The 16,621-nt window shown below is 38.1% G+C and overlaps 1 protein-coding gene across 1 annotated transcript in view; it reads left to right on the plus strand.

Moving 5' to 3' along the window:
* The window catches only part of ZFAND4 (zinc finger AN1-type containing 4), an 83,150-nt gene that overhangs the window by 51,418 nt on the left and 15,111 nt on the right, over positions 1-16,621 (plus strand). The window contains 2 exon segments of the mRNA XM_087824261.1: positions 7,526-8,701; positions 9,712-9,766. Coding sequence (XP_087680387.1) covers positions 7,526-8,701; positions 9,712-9,766 — 1,231 coding nt within the window.

The following is a 16,621-nucleotide window of genomic DNA, read 5'->3' on the forward strand; positions in this document are numbered from 1 at the left end:
CTTTCTTTTGTGTGTGTTATTTTCACTAGGTTTTGGGTTCAGTGTGATGTTGGCCTGATAAAATATGTTAGGAATGTTGCCTCTTCTTCATAGTTTTTGGAGAAGGACGGATATTAAATCTGGCTTTTTGGTAGAATTCACTAGTGAAGCCATGTGACCCAGGACTTTAACTTTTTTGGGAGGTTTTAATTTTTTTTCAATTTCCTTACTGTTGATCAGTCTATTTAACTTTTCCAGCTCTGCTCTAGCCGGTTTGGCTCAGTGGTTAGAGTGTCGGCCGGTGGACTGAAAGGCCCCAGTTTGATTCCTGGTTGCAGGCTCAATCCCTTGACCTGAGTCAGGGCGCGTGGGAGGCAACCAATTGATGAGCCTCTCTCACATGGATGCTTCTTTCTCTCTCCCCTTTCCACTCTTTCTCAGAAAAGCAATGGAAAGTTTTTCCTTTGGTGGGGATTAAAAAAATAAATAAAAATTTTTCCAGTTCTTCTTGATTCCAGTTCTTGGTTATATGTTTTTGAGAACGTGTCCATTTCTTCTAGGTTATTGAATTTGGTGGCATATAATCTTTTACAGTATTCTGTATGATCCTTTGTATTTCTGTGGAGTCCTTCGTAACTTCCTTTTCATTTCTGATTTTGCTTATTTGACTCTTTTCTCTTTTTTTCCTTAGTGAGTTTAGCCAGAGGTTTGTCAATTTTATTAATCTTTTTGAAGAACTAGCTCTTTGTTGAATTAATTTTTTGTGTTGTTTTTTGTTCTCTATTTTATTTAATTCTGCTCTAATTTTATAATTTTTTTTCTTCTGCTGATTTTGGGTTGCTTTTGTTCTTCTAGTTTTTTACGATGTGATGTAAGGTTGTTTACTTGGTATTTTTCTTGTTTCTTAAGATAGGCCTGTAATGATCGAAACTCCCCTCTCACTACTGCCTTTGCTTCATTCCAACAGGCGTGTTGTCATTCTCAGTTGTCTCTGTGTATCTTTTGATCTCTCCTTTTATTTCTTCTTTGACCCAGTTGTTTTTTAGTAGCATGTTGTTTAATCTCCACATATTTAGTTTTTTCCCCACTTTTTTTTCAGTTGATTTCCAATTTCAAAGCATTGTGGTCAGAGAACATGCTTGGTATGATTTCCACTTTTTTAAACTTGTTGAGGCTAGTTTTGTGTTCCAACATACTGTGCATCCTTGAGAATGTTCCGTGTGCACTGGAGAAGAGTGTGTAGTCTGGTGTGCTGGGACGAAGCTCTGCATCAGATGATTAAATTCATTTCGTCTAATGTGTCATTTAAGGCCGATATCTCCTTATTGATTTTTGTGTAGATGGTACATGCATAGCGGTCAATGGGATATTTAGGTCCCCTGCTACCATTGTGGTTTCGTCAGTTTCTTCCTTGAGTTCTCTGAGTAGTTGCTCTATGTATTTCGGTGCTTCCCTGGTTCAGTGCATATATATGAGAAGTGTGATGTCTTCTTAGTGTCGTGTCCCCTTTATCATTTTAAAGTGTCTGTTTTTGTCTTTCATCATCTGTTTTTGTTAATCCTCATCGGAGGATGTTTTTCCCATTGATTTTTTTCTTTTTTTTATCTTTATTGTTCAAAGTATTACAGATATTCCCCTTTTTCCCCCATTGATACCTCCCCCCCCCCCCCCCGCATCCGCACCTCCCCCCAGGCCCTCACCACACTGCTGTGTCCGTGAGTTATGCATATGCATATAAGTTCTTTGGTTAATCTCCCCCCACCCACCCATTGCTTTTTAGAGAGAGTGGAAATGGGGCAGGAAAAGGGGGGGAGGGAGAGAGAGAGAGAGAACATGCATGTGAGAGAGACACTTTGAATGGTTGTCTCCCGCACATGTCCCAACTGGGGCTGGGGTTGAACCTACAAGCCAGGTACGTGCCCTTAAACCCATGGTCCTTTGGTGCGTGGGCTGGCGCTCCAGCCACTGAGTCACAGTGGCCAAGGCTACCGTTTTTAATCTTGAAATCTGTTTTGTCAGATTCAAGTATGGCTATGCCTACTTTTCTCTGAGTGCCATTTGCTTGTAGAATTATTTTTTACCTCTTCACTTTGAGTCTATATTTGTCCTTAAAGCCGAGACGTGTCTCCTGAAAGCAGCATGTGGTTGGATTTTGTTTTTTGATCCAGTCCGCTACTCTCTGCCTTTTTATTGGTGAATTCAGTCCTTATACATTTAGGATAATTATTGATGTATGATATAACCATTTTATCTTTTGTTTTCTAGTAACACTGCATCTCTATTATTTCTTTTCTTTTGTGTTTCCGACTGTCATTTTGGTTTGGTGGTATTCTGTGATTTTTTTTCCTAATTCCTCTTTTTTTGTTTCACTTCTGGGGTTTTTGTGTGTGGGAGATAAGATAAATGCATCTTATCTCTGTTACCCCTTGCAAATTTAGACCTCTACTCCCTCTCCTTTTATGTTTTTGTTGTCACAAAATATCCCTGTTTATGCTGTGTGTTTGTTTCCAAATTGCAGTAGCTACTCTTTTTTTTGAAACATTTTTACTTCATTTAACTTTTATGTTATATTTAAGTTTATAATATGCTCTTCTGAAAAAGGGTTGCAATTTTTTTTTTTTGGGTTTGTCAGTTATTTCACTCATAGTTTTGTATCCTTTTGTCTTTTTGTTTCAGGTAGAATAAGCCCCTTTAGTATTTCCTCTAATGAAGGTTTTATGGTGGTTAATTCCCTCAGCTTTTGTATGTCTGAAAAAGTCTTTATTTCTCTTTCATTTCTAAAGGATAAGTTTGCTGGATATATTATTCTTGGCTGGAAAAATCTCTCTTTTCATAGTTTGAATATTTTTTTTTACTCCCTCCTAGCTTGTAGGGTTTTTGCTGAAAAACCGATGATAATCTGTTGGGATTTTCTTTTTATGATCCTGCTCTTTCCCTCTGGCCGCCTTGAAAATTCTTTCTTTGTCATTAATTTTTGACAGTTTAATATAATTTCTATCTTTGATATCACTAATTATTTCCTCTGTCTGGTCAGCTCTATTTTCTATGCTCACTACACTAGTTCATTCTTCATCTCTTTTATTGAATTCTTTAGCTCAGACTTTATATTTGGTTCTTTTTTAAAGTTTTAATCTCTTTGGTAAAGTACTCCTTTTGTTCATTGGTTTTATTTCTGAGTGCATCAAACTGCCTATCTGTTTGTATCTCATTGAGTTTTTCAGAACTGCAATCTGTCATTTAAATCATATTTCTATTTAAGATTGTTTTCTGGAGATTTTAAAAACTTCCGTCTCAGTTGCCTCATTATATTGCTTATTTATGATATTTGATGAATTTTTTTCTTTGCCTAGGCATCTATGGGAATGAAATCTGCTTTTTAAATTTTTTAATTTTTAAGAGTGGTATTCTCTATTTAGTAAGTTGCTAAGAAGTCTTTCTTTTGTCTTCCAGTAGGCGGCACTAAAGCACAAGTTTTTTAGTTTTTCTTGCTCTGCTCTGGATTCTGGGATCTCTGCAGGATTTTGGAAAGTACTCTGTATTCCCTAGGGAGGTGGATGTCTTCTCTGTGATCAGGTTTCCTTCCGTCTCAGGCTGCCACCTCTATGGCAATGTGGTGGGTAATGGGGTTTTGAGCCTGTGAAATGCCAGTGCTGTTTTCTGCAGCAGCTCTGCAGACAGTGCAGATGCAATGGGCAGGGGCAAGGTGTTGACTGGGTAAGGGGCTTGGGTGTTTGTGGCTTCTTTCTTCCAGTAATGGTGAGGCCAGACCTCAGCTGCTTTACCTCTGTGCTTTACCTCTGTTATAGGGGCTAGCTGCAGCACGCCGCTGCTCAGGGGAGAATGCTCTGCCTCCAGTTCTCAGGGCTGCGAGAATGTGCTCCTCCCTCCCCAGAGTCACCCACCTTCAGTTATTTCAGTCCGCAGATCTCTCAGATGTGTTTGTGTGTTGAGCAGAGAATCCTTTGTTGAATTATAGCTGTTCAAATTCTTGTAGCTCGAAGGGGAGAGAGCGCGGGAACTTCTCATGCTGCCACTTCTTTTACATCACCCCACCCTTGATTTCTTTAAAATATGGCTCTGCTGCTATCTTGCTTTGTATATTTCCATGGAGAAACCTAATTACCTTCTGACTTTTGTTCTTTGTAAATGAGTTGATCTTATTATCTGGAGAAAACGAGGACTTTTTAAAAATCATTTTAAGTTTAGTGGCTTTACTAGGATATGTCTTCAAATTTACCATTCTGCATCAATTTTTACTATATTGTCTTTCAACATGAAGATTCACGTTTTCTTTCATTTTGGGATGATTTCTTATCGTTTATTTTTATTTTTTTAAATGGTATATTTATTTCTGTTTTCTTTTTAGAGACTTCCTTTGTACATATGAGGGATCTTTCTCTTCTGTACAAACATTTCTTCTCTTATCCCTTTTAATTCTTTATTAAATTTAATTCTTTGTTGTTTTCATATCTTTTTCAGTACTTTTTATGAAATGTTCAGTAGACTCTAAGCTCCTTTGGTCACCTTGTAATTTAATATTCATTTCTGAGATGATTTAGTGTTCTTCAGATTATTTTCTGGTTTTGGTCAGCTCTCATTTAATCTCTTTTTTTTTGGCCCATTGTGTCTTAAGTTTTCAGATTCTGATGTGATGTGGCTTTAAATGAAATATCTACAAATGCTAAGTTAAAGATGTTAATTCCAGGTGGAGTGCTGTGAATGCAGCTTTCTTTCGCTTCATTGTTTTTCTGTGGGGGATTTTCATCAGCTGAAATGTCCTGATTCTTATTTTCTGTTTTATTTTATAGTAACTTTGGATTTGGTCTACCTTTTTCTGTTTCTGTTTTTATTTTTTGTATTTATTTTATAAAAAAAATATATATTGATTTCAGAGAGAGGAAGGGAGAGCGATCGAAACATCAGTGATGAATCATCGGTCAGCTGCCTCCCGCATGCCCCCGACTGGGGATCGAGCCCGCAACCCGGGCATGTGCCTTGATGGCAAATCAAACCCCCATCTCCTGGATCCTAGGTCAACGCTGAACCGCTGAGCCACACCAGGCTGGGCTGTTTTCATTTTTTGTGTAATTTTTATTTGCTTGAATAAATATTAACTGTTGTACATGGACAAAAGTGAGGATGTTTTTCTTATCCTCACCCAAGGATACGTTTATTGATTTTAGAGAGAGAGAAAGCCATCAATATGAGAAACTGACTGGTTGCCTCTCGTACATGCCCAGACCAGGAAACAAACCCGCAGCCCAGGTGTGTGCCCTGACTGGGAATTCAACCTGCAACTTTTTGGTGTATGGGCTACTCTTCAGCTAATGGAGCCATTTGGCCAGGGCCAAAGTGAGGATTTTGTATGGCAAAGTAAATTACTATTTCAATACACCCTCTTCTCTCTGTATAGTGAAATGCAATTTTTAAAATCAATGGTACTCTTACTGAAAGGTAGGGTTGGTGTATCTTATGATTTTGTGATTGCCTTTTGTCTCTGTAGGCTTCTTTCTTTCACTTTTTCGCTGCCTCCTCTGCCTTCACTGTCAAGTTCTCAGTGAGTGCCTCTTCCTTCCAGCTCACCCTTTCTTCCTACAGAAGTGGTGCCTTTTGAAGCTATCTCCTCAGGTCTTGACCAGTTTTAAGTCACTTGCCTTTTATTTCCTAGTATCCTGTGATTTAATATCCTAGATATTAAACCTGCTGCTTTCAGTATTTTTTATAATCAGGTGGGATTTTTCTCATTTTGAGTTTATTTTATATTTGTTCCATCAGCCCTAGGTTATCCACACCTCTTTATTTTCCTTTCCCTCCCTCTTTTCCTCCCCTCCCCCTCCCTCTTCCTTCCCTTCTTCCATCCTTTCTTCCTTCCTTTCTGTCTTGTTCCACACTCTTGCTTGTCTCTCACCATAGGCATAGGCTTTGCAGATGAGTTCCCTGGATTTGAGTATTTTCCTACTTACAGGTAATTATAGGTTAACTTTGTCTTTTAGTTTTGATGAAGGCATGGATTATGGGTGATTTTATTTGTTTATGTTGTATATCTGTATAGTTTTTTGGAGAATTCATAAAGAAATGCAGATTTAGGCAACCACCATTAATCTCTACAGCCCTGAAGTCTATCTATTTATTTATTTATTTATTTATTTATTTATTTATATCTTTACCTAAGGACATGCTTATTGATTTTAGAGAGAGGGGAAGGAGGGGAGAAACATTGATGTGAGAGAAACATCAATTCATTGCCTTCCCATATACACCCCAACTGAGGCCCAAACCCTAACCTAGGTATGTGTCCTGACCTGAAATCGAACCCAAAACCTTTTGGTGTTTGGGAGACACTCCAACCACCTGAGCCACACCAGCCAAGGCCACCTTCATTTTCAAAGAATATTTTTGTTGAGTATAGGGTTGCAGGTTGGCAGCACAGTGGCCTGAGGATAAAAGCAGCTATAGCAGCCAGTGTACCTTTCCATCATTCTTTTTCCTTTGGATTTTTAGCTCCTCCTCTTCTTGTCTCAAATAGTAGCCACTGAATTATCCAGCTTTTCTTATCTTTCTAGCTTGGAAGTATTAGTATGTCATTAGGCATTCCATATCATCTTTAATTTTCAACTTTATCCATAACATCATGAATTGCTGTGATACTTTTATTAAAATCTAAAACCTACTGTATCAGGGACTTATAGACACTCCCAGGTTTGCTGGTTTGCTAGGAAGACTCATAAAACTAGCATATAGTTGTATTCATGGCTAAGATTTATACAGAGATAGGGTACAAAGCAAAATCAGCAAAGGGGAAAGGGAAACCAGATACAAGAATCCTTTCCTGGTGGTCTCATAGGATGTGCTTAATTCCTCTATCAGTAAGTTTTGTCAGCACATGTAGAATGTTGTCTGCTAGGGAAGCTCATTAGAGACTCTGCTCAGATGTTTTATTAGAGGCTGTTCATGTAGATACCCTCTACCTAGCATGTACCAAAATTCCACACTTCCAGAAGAAAAGCTGGTGTTCAGCATAAACCACATTGTTTGCACAAGTAGATTAGTCACAGTGAGCCACTGTTACCATTCAGGGTGGTGGGAACCCTCTTAAATACAAGTTCCCAGAAGCCAACCAAGGACCAACATTGCAAGCAGGGCTTTTCAAGGATAGCGGTTTAGTTCTGTTAACTCTTTTCTGCAATACCTACTTTTCCAACCACTTACTAGTAAGAGTTGTTAGGGATCTAAAATAGGGCAGCAGTGTCATATATAATCAGTGAGGTTTCTTTACAGCAGAACTCTGACAATCAGAAGTGAGGACAATAAATAAAATTATTCTCAGAAAATTATACTTAATGAAGATAGCAAAATTCTTCTCCATCATTAGTTTAAGATTTTAATCTTTTAAACATTTTAAATTAAGATAAACAAAATGCCAACGTGTTACAGTAAATCACATTTTCTTCATTAATTTTTGTTAATGGGTAGAGAGAATGAGTTATATAAATGAATTATATAATGAATTACGTAAAGGAATTATATATTCACTCTTTTCTTTTAGCCTAAGAAAGCTGTCAAGGTAAAACCTCGCCCACCTATAGCTCCTCGATCTTCTAGTAGTTCCACAGCAGCGACTCGGCACAGGTTGTTAAGAGTTCTCCCCCACATTGGGCAGCCTTGTTTACCTTCTCCTGGGAATGCATATCTGCCTGAAACATCCAGCAATGCAGTTTCAAATTTGACAACTCTGCCCCCTGCTGATAGGCCCATATCATCTATAGCTAGTGATTTTCTTAAGGAAGATGATAACTGGGAAAGTAACGCGCCGTCTCATTCCAGTGGTAGCACCAAACTACCACCTCAGATGACCCATGTGGAGTTCGAAAATGACAAAGAGTTTGCTGATTCTATTCTCCATCTTGGACCATCCCTACCTAGGCAGACAAAGCACTTTTCAGGAAATTTGTCACCTAATAATGAGGATGACGCTGTTTTATTTCCAACTTCTGAAGAGTGTGTAACTGAAAAATCACTTCTGCCTGAAGTGCGTTCGTTTCCTTTGTTGACAGAAGGAAATATCGATGAACAGAGCAGTGGCTTGGAGGGCACACAGAAGGTAAATCCTGAGTTCCTACTTACTAATGGTGATAAAGGGTTGAAAGCTACAGAGCAGCATCTTAAACATGTTGCAAGAGTTTTAAGTGGTGAATCAGTAGAGACTACAATTCTCAACAACCGTGAATTAAGTCCTCACAAGAATAGACTCCTGTCACCTCTTCACTGTTCTACACCAATGTCACTCCATCATTCTCTGATGAAACCACAGAGACAGTCCAAATGTTTCGAATCTGGAAATCTCCAGTCTTCTGCTTCACAAAATGTGCTCCGGTCATTGGATGTTCGAAATATAACGGATTCTTCTTTCTCTAGGACTACTCGCTTTCGAGCTGTCAAAGTTGATTCACCTGGGAAAAGATCCGATATTATTTCTAAAGTTGAGGCTCGTGATATCACAGAAGTGGCTAATAAGGCTTCCAAAGAGCCTGTTGGTTGTATAAATAATATAAGTTTTCTTGCTTCGCTGGCCCGGAGCACGAGCAGAGACGGGTTACAGAGCATGCGTGGGGTAGGTAGGCTTCGGACCTCTGGAATTGGGCTGTCTACAAACCTCCTGCATTTTCAGGAAGAATGCATTAGGAAAAGTTCTCCCCAGTTAGAATCTACAGATTTTTTTCTAGTAAGTATTTATTTGCCTCAGTATGTTCTAGTAGTTTCCTTATAATGTTTCAACATATTTAAACTTTGTTTTTTGTTTACATAAATAAGGAGGCCTGAGGTTGGCTTCTTTTAATAGTTTCGTTATCTAGTTTGTAGAAAATCTTTTTGATAGGTGAATTTTAAATAATGTTTTAGTCCTAAATTGAGAACTGTAGCTTGAAAATAATTTCATGTAGACAACTTATCACTATAGTCCCCCCTTATGAGTGAGGGATATGTTTCAATACCTGCAGTGGATGCCTGAAACCACGGTAATACCGAACTCTATATGTACTGTTTTTCCTACACATACGTACTTATGATAAAGTTTAATTTATAAATTAGGCACAGTAAGAGCTTAACAACAATGACTAATAATGAAATAGAACAGTTAGAACAATATACTATAATAAAAGTTATCTGAGCAGGGTTTCTCTCTCAGAATATCTTATTGTATTGTACTCACCCTTCTTCTTGTGATAATGTGAGATGGTACATTTCCTATGTGAGAACAAGTGAGTTTGGATACTCTGGGCAAACCTATGATTCATATCCTGGGTGGGATGAAGCGAGATTTCTGCTACTCAGAACCGCAAGCAATTTAAAATTTATGAATGGTTTATTTCTGGAATTCCCCACTTAATATTTTTGGACTGTGGTTAACTTTGGGTAATTGAAACTGTGGAAAGCAAAACCATGGGTAAGGGCGGAAATACTGTATTTTGAAATGCTATTTTTATTAATTTTTTCCCAAATGAGAACTTTTATTTGAGCCATTAAATTATACTCTTTTAAACATAAGTAATAAGTACAATATTGCTGGATGTGAGAATCAAGTTCCAAGTTAACTTAATTAAAATTAGATTAAATAATTTTCAGTGGAAGCCCAACAGCATTTTGGTAATAAAGTACAAATATTCCATGTTTGGTGATCTTTTCTTCTGTTCTCCATTAACTCACCTCCATAGATGTTTTGTGTTTTAATTGTAGTCTGCCCGTGGTATTGGAATGAATGGAAATAATACAGCAGCAGGTAAAAGAGTAGGTAAGCTACAGATAATTTTAAAAATAATATAAGGCTAATAATCATGTCATTATTCATACTGTTGAATTTCAAAGAGAAGACCATTCTCTGTAGTATGTACAGAGTAAACTCTCCCTAAACTTTGTTCCACTTAAGAAAATGATTATGAGAACTGACTGTAGGACATATTTGAAGAATAAAACTAAAATGAAATTTAGATCTCTGTTGTCTGAGAAGGGATATGGTCTATGTGAAAAGACAAGATGAATGAAGAATTAACATATAGTTCCCAATGTTCCCAGTCACTGGCCACTCTAAAGCCATGCTGGGCTGCTGGATGGGTTTTGACAAGTACCCTAGAAAGTTGTTTCTTAACATCATGATCCAATATCAAGGATGGTAGTAAGAGTTCCTTTTGGTGAACTCGTTATTTCTGGATAAAAGAAAAGGACCATTTCTGGGACCAGCCCTTTCCAAGGAATAGTAGCAGAACTGGTTAGAGCATTAGCACTCCCTTCTACCAATAACACCTTAAAGGTCACTGGCCAGTCCTTATTTCCAAAGCAGCCGGCACTGTCATTGTTTGTGTCTTAATACTCAGACTAGGGATGGGAAACTCATTACAAAGATGTACCGCTTTTAAAGCCCTAAGGTTGTAAAGGAATTTTGTATATTATGGTTTTTTTATGAGTTTTATGCTTTTTTTTATTGTGTTCTTAATCCTCACCAGAGGATATTTTTTCCATTGATTTTTTTTTAGAGTGGAAGAGGGGGAGGGAGGGGGAGACAGAGAGAGACACTGTATCACTACTATATAAAGCCCAAGGTTCTAAAGTCTTAACATAGGCACTTATTTTTTTTACAGTTTTTTAAATTGTGGTGAAGTACACATGACAAAATTTACTGCTTTAATCATTTTAAATGTATAATTCAGTGGTATTAAGTACATTCACATTGTTGGGCAACCATTGCCACCACCCACATCAAGAATTCTTTATCTTGAAAAGCTGAAACACTGTACTCATTAAACACCATCTCCTCATTTCCCCCTTTCCCCAGTTCCTGGGAACAACCATTCTACTTTCTGCTTCTATAATTTTAACTACTCTAACTACTGCATATAAATGAAATCATACAGTAGTTTTCATTTTGTATCTGGCTTACTTCACTTAGCATATTGTCAAGGTTCATCCATGTTGTAGCATGGGTCAGAATCTCCATACTTTTTAAGGCTGAATAATATTCCATTGTATGTATATAAAACATTTTGCTTATCTGTGGGTGGACACTTGTGTTGCTTTCACATTTTAAAATTCTTTTTATTTTATTTTAATATCTTTATTGATTTCAGAGAGAGGAAAGGAGAGGGAAAGAGAGAGAGATAGAAACATCAATGATGAGAGAGTCATTGATCAAGCCTGCAACCGGGCATGTGCCCTCACTGGGAATCAAACCCTGATCGCCTGAATCCTAGGTCGACGCTCAACCGCTGAGCCACGCCCTGCCGGGCTGCTTTCACATTTTAGCTACTATGAATAATGCTGCTATGAACATGGGTATACAAATATCCTTTTGAGACCCTTTCAATTCTTTTGAGCACATACATAGAAATGGAATTGCTGGATCTTATGGTAATTCTACATTTAATTTTTTGAGGAACTGCCATACTGTTTTCTTTCTTTTATAAAATTTTTTTAAAATTACAGTTCATATACAATATTATATTAGTTTCAGGTATACAATAGTGATTAGACATTTATATAGCTTGCGAAGTGACCACCCCAATAAATCTAGTACCCATCTTATACCATAAATAGTTATTACAGCCCTGGCCAGCTTGACTCAGTGGTTAGAGTGTTGGCCCGTGGACTGAAGGGTCCCAGGGGATCGATTCTGGCCAAGGGCACGTTCCTAATACCTTGGTTGCAGGCTTGATCCCTGGCCCTGGTTGGGGTGCATGTGGGAGGCAACCAATTGATGTGTCTCTTTCACATCTCTCCCCCTCCCCCCCCGAAAAGCAGTGAAAAAAAAATCCTTGGGCGAAGATTTAAAAAAATTAAAAATAGTTATTACAATATTACTATATTTTCTATTCTATACTTTACAACACTATGACTATTTTGTACAGATTACCAATTTGTACTTCTTTTAAATCATTAAAAAAATTTTTAATTACAGTTTACATTCAGTATTATTATATATTAGCTTCAGGTGTACAGCATAGTGGTTAGTCATACTTTACAAAGTGGTCCCCCTGATATTTCAAGTACCTACTTGGTCCCATACAGAGTTATTACAATATTATTGACTATGCTGTAATTTACAACCCTGTGACTATTCTTTAACTACCAATTTGTACTTTTTTTTTTTTTTAATTCTTACCCAAGGACATGCATATTGATTAGAGAGAGAGAGAGAGAGAGGGAGGGAGGGAGGGAGGGAGGGAGGGAGGGAGGGAGGGAGGGAGGGAGGGAGGGAGGGAGGGAGGGAGAGAAAACATGGATTGGTTGCCTCCCATATCCACCCCAAATGGGGATTGAACTCACAACCTAGATATGTGCCCTGACCGGGAATCTAACCTGCAACATTTCAGTGTATGGGACAATGCTCCAACCAACTGAACCACACCAGCCAGGGCCCAATTTGTACTTCTTAATCCCTTCACCTTTTTACCCAAACCCCCAACCCCACTATCCCCTTGGCAACCATCAGTTTGTTCTCTGTATATATGTGTCTGTTTCTATTTTGTTTGTTCATTTATTTTGTTCTTTAGATTCCACTATTATTGAAATCATACAGTATGATTTTTAAATTTTAGTTTTTAATCCCTTCACCCTCTTTCTTCCACACCCTCTCCCCTCAAACAGCTATCAGTCTGTTCCATGTATCCATGCTTGTGTTTCGATTTTGTTCGTCAGTTTATTTTGTTCATTAGATTCCACGTATGAGTAAGATCATAAGGTATTTGTCTTTCCCTGACTGACTTATTTCATTTAGCATAATCCCCAGGTCCATCAATGCTTTCACAAAAGGTAAGATTTCTTTTTTCATGGCCAAGTAGTATTCCATTGTGTAAATGTACCACAGCTTTTTTTATCCACTCATCTGCTGATGGACACTTGGGCTGTTTCCAGACCTTGCCTATTGTAAATAATGCTGCAATTAACATAGGGGTGCATATATTCTTTTGAGTTAGTGTTTTGGGGTTTTTTTAATATATTCCCAGAACTGGGATCACTGGGTCACACAGCAGTTTCATTTTTAATTGTGGAACTCCTGTTTGAGTCTGTGTATTATTTTTAGTCTCTCTGTTACTTATTTCCACTCTGATCTTAATTATTTCCCTCCTTCTGGGCTTTTTTTTGTTCTTTGTTTATTTCTTTTAGGTGTAGAGTTAGATTGTCTGTGATTTTTTTCTTGCTTCTTGGGGTAGGACTGTAATGCTATGAAATTCCCTCTCAGGACTGCTTTTGCTGTGTTTCATAGATTTGGGGTTGTTTTGTGTTCATTTTCATTTGTTTCTTGGTAACTATTGATTTTTTTTTTTTTTGCTTGATCTCATTGTTAAGCCAATCATTGTTTAATAACATGTTATTTAGCCTCCATGTGTTTGAATGTTTTTCTGTTTGTTTTTAGTGTAATTGACTTCTAGTTTCATACCATTGTGGTCAGAGAAGATGCTTGATATTATTTCAATCTTATTGAATTTGTTAAGACTTAGTGCCCTAACATGTGGTCTATCTTTGAGCATGTTCCATGTACACTTAAGAAGAATGTGTATTCTGCAAATAATCTGTGATGAAATATTCTGTAAATAATTAAATCCATCTGGTCCAGTGTGTTGTTTAAGGTCACTGTTGCCTTCTTGATTTATTTTCTGGAAGGGCTATCTGTTGATGCCAGTGGGGTGTTAAAATCCCCTATAAATGTATTGCTGTTGAGGTGTTCCTGTATTGGGTGCATGTATATTTACAACGATTATATCCTCTCGTTGGGTTGATACTTTTACTATTATGTAGTGACATTCTTTGTCTCTTGTTATGGCCTTTGTTTTGAAGTTTATTTTGTCTGATATAAGTATTGCTACCTTAGCTTTTTTTTCGTTTCCATTTTCATGGGACATTTTTTCCAACCCTTTACTTTCAGTCTGTGTGTATCTTTTCTTTTGAGGTGGGTTTCTTGTAGACAGCATATATATGGGTCATGTTTTCTTTTTAAAAAAATTTTATTTTTGTTTAAAATATTGCAGATGTCCCTTTTTCTCCCCAATGACCTGTTCCACCCCGTCCCATCCCCCTCCCTAGACTCTCTCCTCACCATCGTCCATGTCCCTGGGTTGTGCATATATGCATATAAATTCCTTGGTTACTCTCTCCCACTCCACCCACCCGCCCTCCTCCATCCCTCTGACATTCGTTAGTCTGATCTGTGCTTCCATGTCATTGAATCTATTCTGTTCATCAGTTTATTAAGTTCTTTAGATTCTACGTATAAGCTAGATCATGTGATATTTGTCTTTCTCTGCCTGGCTTATTTCACTCAGCATAATTTTCTCTAGGTCCATCCATACTGTCCCAAAGGGTACGAGATTCTTTTTCTTTACAGCTGCGTAGTATTCCATGGTGTAAATGTGCTACAGCTTTTTTATCCACTCATCTACTGATGGGCACTTGGGCTGTTTCCAGATCTTAACTATTGTAAACTGTGCTGCTATGAACATTGGGGTGCATATATCCTTTCTGATTAATGTTTCAGGATTCTTAGGATACATTCCTAGAAGTGGGATCACTGGGTCAAAGGCAGCTCCATTTCTAATTTTTTGAGGACCCTCCATACTGTTTTCCATAGCGGCTGCACTAGTCTGCATTCCCACCAGCAGTGTACTAGGGTTCCCCTTTCTCCACACCCTCGCCAGCACCTGTCGTTTGTTGATTTCTTGATGGCAACCGTTCTGACAGGTGTGAAGTGATACCTCATTGTGGTTTTAATTTGCATCTCTCTGATGATTAGCAATGTCGAGCATTTTCTCATGTGTTTCTTGGCCATCCGTATGTCCTCTTTGGAGAAGTGTCTATTCAAGTTCTTTGCCCATTTCTTAATTGGGTTGTTTGTCTTTCTCTTGCTGAGTGCTATGAGTTCTTTGTACACTTTGGAAATTAGCCCTTTATCAGATAGATCCTTGGCAAATATGTTGTCCCAAACCGTGGGGTTCCTTTGTATTTTGAGGCTGTTTTCTTTTGCTGTACAGAAGCTTTTTAGTTTGATGTAGTCCCATATGTTTACTTTTTCTTTTGTTTCTCTTGCCCTAGGAGATGTAGCAGTGAAAATTCCACTACGTGGGATGTCTGTGACTTTACTGCCTATGTTTTCTTCCAGGATTTTTATGGTTTTGTGACTTACATTTGTTTTATCCATTTTGAGTTTATTTTTGTGTATGGTGAAAGTTGGTGGTCTAGTTTCATTTTTTTGCATATATCTGTCCAATTTTACCAGCACCACTTATTGAAGAGACTGTCTTTACTCCATTGGATACTCTTGCCTCCTTTGCCAAATATTTATGACCATAATGGCGTGGGTCTATTTCTGGGGTCTTGATCTATATGCCTGTTGTTGTACCAATACCAGGCCGTTTTGATTACAGTGGCTTTGTAATACAGTTTGAAATCCAGTAATGTGATCCCTCCCACTCTGTTCTTATTTTTCAAGATGGCTGCAGCTATTCGGGGTCTTTTTTGGTTCCATATAAATTTTTGAAATGTTTGTTCTAGGTCTGTGAAATATGCTGTTGGTATTTTAATAGGAATTACATTAAATTTATAAATTGCTTTTCATTACTTGGAGAACTTCATGCCACTCCCTTCTGGCCTGAAGAGTCTCTGTTGAGAAGTCAGCTATCAGCCTTATGGGGGCTCCCTTGTAGGTCACTGCTTGTATCACTCTTGCAGCCCTTAATATTTTCTCTTTGTCCTTTGCATTTGCCATTTTAATTATGATGTGTCTTGGAGTGGGTCTCTTTGGGTCCCTCTTGTTTGGAACCCTCTGTGCTTCCTGAACTTGTGTGGCTTTCTCCTTCACCAGCCTAGGGAAGTTTTCTATCATTATTTCCTCCACCAAGTTCTCTATCCCTTGCTCTCTTTCCTCCCCCTCTGGCATTCCTATAATGCAAATGTTGTTTCGCTTCATGTTGTCCCAAAGCTCCCTTAGGCTGTCCTCATGCTTTTTGTTTTTTCTTTTTGCTGCTCTGATTGTGTGATTTTTTTCTACCTTGTCTTCTAAGTCACTTATTCTATCCTCTGCTTCATTGAGCCTGCTTTTAATTCTTTGCAGTGCATTCTTGATGTCAGATACAGCATTCTTTATCTCTGTCTGAGTTTTGTTTATGGTATGCATCTCTTTTTTCATGTTTTCACTAAGGTTCTCGATCTTATCATCTCGTGTCTTCTTAAGTTCCTTGAACATCTTCATCATCAATACTCTGAACTTCGTTTCTGATAACTTGCTTAACTCCATCTCATCAAAGTCTTTTTCTGGCAATTTTTCCTTTTCTTTAATTTGGGGGTTGTTTCTTTGTCTCCCCATTTTGGTAGGTCTTAGTGTTTATATCTATATATTAGATATATTTGCTGTCTCCCAGTCTTGTGGGATGGGACTTTGTCTTGTGGGTCCAGTGGAGCCCCGAGGTGTGTTTTCCTTATACTTCTGAGCTCTTTGCTCTAGGTGTGTCCCTCTTGTGGGTGTCCCTTTTGTGGTTTCTTTATGTTCTCCTGTTGTGGTTGGATCTAGATTGTCATTGATCAGTCCTTGGGAGGACCCTCCTCTCAGGTTGGCTAACTGTGTCTCAGCCCCAACCTTATCGTGTAAGCTATTGTACAGGTG

The sequence above is a fragment of the Miniopterus natalensis genome, chromosome 14 (assembly GCF_054644295.1).
Source record: "Miniopterus natalensis isolate mMinNat1 chromosome 14, mMinNat1.hap1, whole genome shotgun sequence".
NCBI classification, from domain to species: Eukaryota; Metazoa; Chordata; class Mammalia; order Chiroptera; family Miniopteridae; genus Miniopterus; species Miniopterus natalensis.